Raw genomic sequence first — 5,389 nt, 5'->3', positions numbered from 1 at the left:
GGGCGGGGGCGCCGGCGGCCCGGGGCCCCGGGCCCGCGCGCGCCCGGGCCCCGCGCGGCGGCGGGCCCGTGCAGTGGACATGGGCGGCGCGGCGGAAAACGGGTCGGACGCCGCGGCCGCACCGATTCGCGTTGACGTCCGGGTACACGCGCGCCCGCGACATCGCCGTGGTGGACCGCCCTACGCCGGGCGCTAGGCGCGCGCGGACGAACGAGTTCGAGCACAGGCGAGCTGCGGGCTCGGCAGGCTCAGGCGAGATCGGCAAGGACGGCAAGCGCGGCCAGAGTTGGCGTGCGCCCCATCTGCGTAAGCCCCGGAGCGCCTCAGGCCTCGCCTCGCACGCCCGCTGCCACGCGTAGGCCACCGAGGCCGGGGCGCCCGGAGCGGCCGCGTGACCCCCAGCTTCCGGCTGCGCGACGTCGCGCCGCTCGCCGCGAGACACCGGCGAGGCCCGTCGCCAAACGCCGCCGCGGCGGTCCTCGCCGCGGCCCACCGTCCGCGAAGCCGAACCGACGTCGCTTACACCGGCGCGCGCGTATGTCTCGGGTGTCGCGGCGCCCGCCCTAGAGCTCCATGGCGTCGGCGTCGGAGACGGAGACGACCGTCGAGAGCACGGCCGTCGCGGCGGCGGGCGGGATGAGCGCCTTGGGCCGCGCGTAGGCGGCGCGGAGGGGCGCGGTGTCGTTGGGCGTCTCGTAGCCGCGGATGACCTCGGAGGCGCCGCCGGCGCGGATGATGGTGACGTCGACGTTGGAGCCGCTGCCGAGGTCGTTGAAGATGCCCGCGCGGATCGCGTTCTTCACGAGCGCGACCGCGCCGGCCTCGTCCATGCCGTCCTTGTACTCCGTCTCGAAGACGGACATGGCCGCGAGGGAGCCCGAGCCCATGGTCACGTAGGGCAGCTTGGACGTGGACCCGTGGGGGTAGATCTGGTAGAGGCCCGGGCCCGTGCAGTCGACGCCGCCGAGCACGAGCGCCGCGCCGATGTGGCCCTGGTACTTGAAGAGCATGCGCTTCAGGAGCGTCACGGCGGCGACGACGCGGCTCTGCGTGCCCGTCGACAGCCGCAGCAGCTCGAGCTGCGACGCGATGAGCTCCGTCGTCTTCTCCGTGTCCGCCGCCTGCGCGCGGAACGGGGTTCGGCGCGAGTTCGTTTTAAAAATGGTCGGGACGCCGCGGGCGCGCCGTGCCCGCGCCGCAGCAGTAGATGTTCGGCGCGAGGTAGTGGATCTTCTCGCAGTTCTTGTCCGCGACCTCGGAGCCGGCCGTCGCGCGCCTAGGACGGGCGGCGCTCGGCGGCGGCGCGGCGCGCGCGGTCCGGGGTCGCGGGGCGCGCGGCGTTGACGCGCGCGCGGCGTTCGCGGGCGCCGGGATGCTACGTGTCCGCGCCGAGGACGATGCCGCCGTCGTAGACCATGCCGCAGATCGTCGTGCCCGTCGACATGGGCTGGGGCATCGGCCGGCCCCCCGCCGCCGCGGCGATCTGCTCGTTGCGCGCCGTCATGCCAAAATCAAACCCGCCCGTCTCCACGGGCTTGAGCGTCGCGACATCGAGGTCGAGGGCGGCCATTTTCGACGCGCGCGCGCGGTGTCCAGCACCTCCGCGAGTCGGCTGCGACGCGGCTCGCTCGAGCGCTCCGGCAACGACAGCCCCGCAGCTCACGACAGGGGGCGATAGTCGAGCTCGTCGTCCGTGTTCGGCCGCCTCAGCCTCGCTCCACCCTTCCGCACCCCACCCGAAGCTCACCAGGACGGTCGACACACACCACTCCACCGGCACAAAAAAAACACAGCCATGGGTAAGCATGGCGACCCGCGCAAGTCGCGGAGCAAGATCCCGGCCTTCAGCAAGGGCGCGTCGTCGGCGAACCCCGACCGCAAGGCGGGCAAGAAGGCGAACGGGTCCGGCGGGTCCCTGCGCGACAAGGCGACGATCAACCGCATCAACATGTACAAGGGCGGCCGCGTGAAGCGCGACAAGAAGGGCGTCGTCGTCGAGGGCGAGCTCGCGCGGCGCGACCGCGCGGGCAACTCCGAGATCACGGGCGCGACGGGCCGCGTGCAGCCGGACCGGCGCTGGTTCGGCAACACGCGGACCATCGGCCCGGGCGAGCTCGACAAGTTCCGCGAGGAGATGCGCGAGGTCGCGTCGAACCCGTTCGCCGTCGTCCTCAAGCGGAAGAAGGTGCCGACGAGTTTAGTGAACGAGGCCGAGGGCGACCGGAGCGCCAAGGCGAAGCGCGAGGAGCTTTTAGCCGCCCAGCCCTTCGAGGGCACCTTCGGGCCGTCGAGCTCCCGGAAGCGCTGCGCGCTGCCCGCGGCCGTCGCCGCGCTGAGCGGCGCGCCCGGCCTCGAGAAGCTCGCGGCGACGGCGCGCGCGCGCACGGACGTCTACGAGGAGAAGTACGCCGACGGCCGCGGCGACGCGCGCGCGCTCGAGAGCGAGCGGGCCCGGTCCGCGGACTGCTTCGCGCGCGACACCGCGCGCGACGACCTCTTCGCCAAGGGCCAGAGCCGCCGCATCTGGGCCGAGCTCTACAAGGTCCTGGACTGCAGCGACGTCGTCGTCCACGTCGTCGACGCGCGCGACGTGCCGGGCACGACCTGCGACCGCGTCGTGACGCACCTCAAGAAGACGGCGACGCACAAGCATTTGCTCTTCGTCGTCAACAAGTGCGACCTCGTGCCGAACTGGTGCGTCCGCAAGTGGCTCGCGCACCTGGGCCAGACGGCGCCGACCTTGGCGTTCCGCGCGTCGACGACGAAGCCCTTCGGCAAGGGCGCCCTCCTCGACGTGCTCTGCCAGTACGCGAAGCTCCACGGCGACGCGAAGCAGATCTCCGTGGGCATCGTCGGCTACCCGAACGTCGGCAAGTCCGCGGTCATCAACTCGCTGCGCGCGAAGCAGGTCTGCAAGGTCGCGCCGATCCCGGGCGAGACCAAGGTCTGGCAGTACGTGACCCTGACGAAGCGCGTCAACCTCATCGACTGCCCCGGCGTCGTCTACGACGACCCGAATCGCGCGTCGCCGCCGACGAGGCGGACGACGCGAACGCGGTGCTCAAGGGCGTCGTCCGCGCGGAGCGGCTGCCGGACCCGACGCTCTTCCTCGTGCCGCTGCTGCGGCGCTGCGACCCGAAGCACGTGCGCAGCGCCTACGACCTGCCCTTCGACGGGTTGGCGGGCGGCGACGGCGACGACGCGGCGGCGACGGCCTTCGCGGAGGCGCTCGCGCGGAAGATGGGCCGGCTGCTGCGCGGCGGCGAGCCCGACGTGCGCACGGTCGCCGTGCAGATGATCAACGACTGGCAGCGCGGCAAGCTGCCCCACTTCGTCCCGCCGCCCGCCGCCGCCGGCGACGGCGTCGCGTCCGGCGAGCCCGAGGCCGCCGCGGACGACCTCGCCGCGCTCGAGGACGCGAACGAGGCCGCGGCCCAGACCGCCCTCGACGGCGAGGCGGCCTAACTTCTCGCTTCGATCTAGAGCCGCGTGAGCGCGGGGGACCCGTCGGGCGCGGCGGAGGGCGCGGCCTCGACGTGGTGGTCGCCGCCGTCGACGCCGCCGCGGTGGTGCGGGTCGCGGTCCGTGAGCCCCGCCTCGAGCTCCATGACCGCCTGGACGTCGAGGCTCAAGCGCCCGTGGGGCCGGAACTCGTCGTCGTCGTCGTCGTCGTCGTCGTCGTCGTCGTCGTCCGCGCCCGCGCCGGGCTGGATCTCGCCGCTGAGGAGCATGGCCTCGAGCTCGCTGACGACCTCCTTCTCGACGAGGAGCTTCGAGTGGCGCCGTACGGGCTCCTCGTCGACGTCGTCGTCGAGGTCCGCCTCGTCCTCGAGGAGGCCCGGGTCGTCCGCGAGTTCGTCGTCGTCGTCGTCGTCGGCCGCGGCCGCGGCTCCGCCGCCGTCCGCGTCGCCCTCGCCCTTGTCGAGGAAGCGCCGCCCCTCGTCGACGGCGGCCCGCGCCGCCTCGACGTTCTTGCCCCGCGTCTCGAGGTGGGCCTCGAGGAGGTACGCCTGTGTGGAAATCAACCAGTGGAACGCCCTGTCCAGCGAAAACTTCAAACCTCTCCATCTCGGTCAAATCGACGTCGATTCGGCTGATTTTTGGACGAATCGATTGCTCTCGTCGAGTTCTCGGAGCACAACCGAAGAGCTTGCGTCAAAACTGTCGCATACGCTCACATTGAAGTCGGGTTGAAGATTTGATTTCCACACAGAGGTACGCGAGCATCTCGAAGTCCGGCGGCGGCTCCGCCGACGGCGGCGCCTGGGCAGGAAAAGAGTGATTCAAGTTCGCTTCAACATGAGTGTTCCGCGCGCGCGCGTTCCGGAAACAACATGCACGCTTCGAGACCGCCCCGAGAGATGATCGCTCGTCCAAAAATCAGCCGAAACGAGCGGAAAACGGCCGAGATAGGAGCCTTTGAAGTTGGGAATTTCGCTCTCTTTTCCTGCCCTGGGCGGCGCGGCGTCCTCGGCGGGCTCGTCGTCCTCGAAGCTCGCCCCGCGGGGCCGCCGCGGCCGCGACCCCTCGTCGTCGTGGGCGAGGTGGCCGCCGCGGCGCGGGCTGCCGCCGGCCGCGCCCGGCGGCGGCCGCGGCGCCTTGCTCTCGACGAGCGACGCGGAGTCGCGCGTGACGATCGTCCGAAGTTGACGAAGCCCGCGCCGCTGAGGGAGCCCATGTCCCGCAGCTTGGCCCGGCTCAGGTCGTTCATCTCCGCCAACGACGCGTACTCGAGGAGCCGCGCGTCGCGCGTCCGCGCGCGCGCCGCGTTCTCGGCGAGGAGCGCGTCGAGCTCCCGGGCCTGGTCCGCGACGACGGCCCGCATGTCGCCGTGCTCCCGCTGGAGCGTCGCGTAGGTGTGGCTCACCTTGGCGATCATCTCGCGCTGGGCCTTGGCGCCGGCCTCCGCGGACCGCGTCATCTCCGCGACCCAGTGGAGCTCGTCGGCCTTGACGCGCTCCTCCAGCGCCTCCATGTCGGCCGCGCGCCGCGCCGACGCGGCGTCGAAGTTCGCGTGGGCCTCGCCGAGCTTGCGCGTGACCTCGACCTTCATGGCCTGGTAGGCCGTCAGCAGCTCGAGCTGGCTGAGGATCTCGTCCGTCTGCCGCTTCGCCTCGAGGTCCGCCGTGCGCTCCCCGTCCTCGACGGCGGCCATGGCCTTGGCGTGGCCCTCCCGCAGGTCCTCGCGCTCCTTGACGATGCCCGCCTTCTGGGCCTCGAGGTCCTCGATGACCTGCGTCTTGGCGCCGATGACGCGGTCCCGGTCCTCGATGTTCGCCGCCATCGTGTCCGAGAGCTCGGCGAGGCGGCCCACGAGCTGCGCGTGCTCCACGCGCAGGTGGAGCACCGTCTCCTCGAGGACGGCGAGCTGCTCGCCGAGCGTCGACAT

The 5,389-nt window shown here is 71.9% G+C and overlaps 4 protein-coding genes across 4 annotated transcripts in view; 1 reads left to right on the top strand and 3 right to left on the bottom strand.

The window, feature by feature from the left end:
* AURANDRAFT_38704 (hypothetical protein) overlaps nucleotides 1-199 on the bottom strand; it is a gene marked incomplete at both ends in the record, with an annotated part of 4,181 nt that extends 3,982 nt beyond the window's left edge. The window contains one exon of the mRNA XM_009041932.1: nucleotides 123-199. Within this exon, the coding sequence (XP_009040180.1) occupies nucleotides 123-163 (41 nt within the window). The remainder of the gene's footprint in view (nucleotides 1-122) is intronic.
* Nucleotides 200-505: 306 nt separating this feature from the next.
* Nucleotides 506-1,592, bottom strand: AURANDRAFT_69937 (hypothetical protein; the record flags this gene model as incomplete). Its single annotated transcript, XM_009041931.1, has 3 exons — nucleotides 506-1,121; nucleotides 1,186-1,276; nucleotides 1,380-1,592. 3 exons carry the CDS (start codon nucleotides 1,568-1,570, stop codon nucleotides 564-566), a joined length of 840 nt encoding a protein of 279 aa, XP_009040179.1.
* Nucleotides 1,593-1,692: 100 nt separating this feature from the next.
* On the top strand, nucleotides 1,693-3,481 carry AURANDRAFT_72347 (hypothetical protein; the record flags this gene model as incomplete). The annotated part of the gene is made up of 2 exons (XM_009042011.1): nucleotides 1,693-3,001; nucleotides 3,040-3,481. The coding sequence occupies 2 exons, from the start codon at nucleotides 1,796-1,798 to the stop codon at nucleotides 3,463-3,465; spliced, it is 1,632 nt and encodes a 543-aa protein (XP_009040259.1).
* An 899-nt stretch (nucleotides 3,482-4,380) lies between these two features.
* Nucleotides 4,381-5,389, bottom strand: AURANDRAFT_66679 (hypothetical protein; the record flags this gene model as incomplete). Its single annotated transcript, XM_009041930.1, has 2 exons — nucleotides 4,381-4,452; nucleotides 4,652-5,389. 2 exons carry the CDS (start codon nucleotides 5,387-5,389, stop codon nucleotides 4,381-4,383), a joined length of 810 nt encoding a protein of 269 aa, XP_009040178.1.

This window comes from Aureococcus anophagefferens (assembly GCF_000186865.1).
Source record: "Aureococcus anophagefferens unplaced genomic scaffold AURANscaffold_25, whole genome shotgun sequence".
In the NCBI taxonomy this organism is placed as follows: Eukaryota; class Pelagophyceae; order Pelagomonadales; family Pelagomonadaceae; genus Aureococcus; species Aureococcus anophagefferens.
Note: the sequence above shows the minus strand (reverse complement) of the source record. Positions and strands in the feature narration are given on the sequence as shown.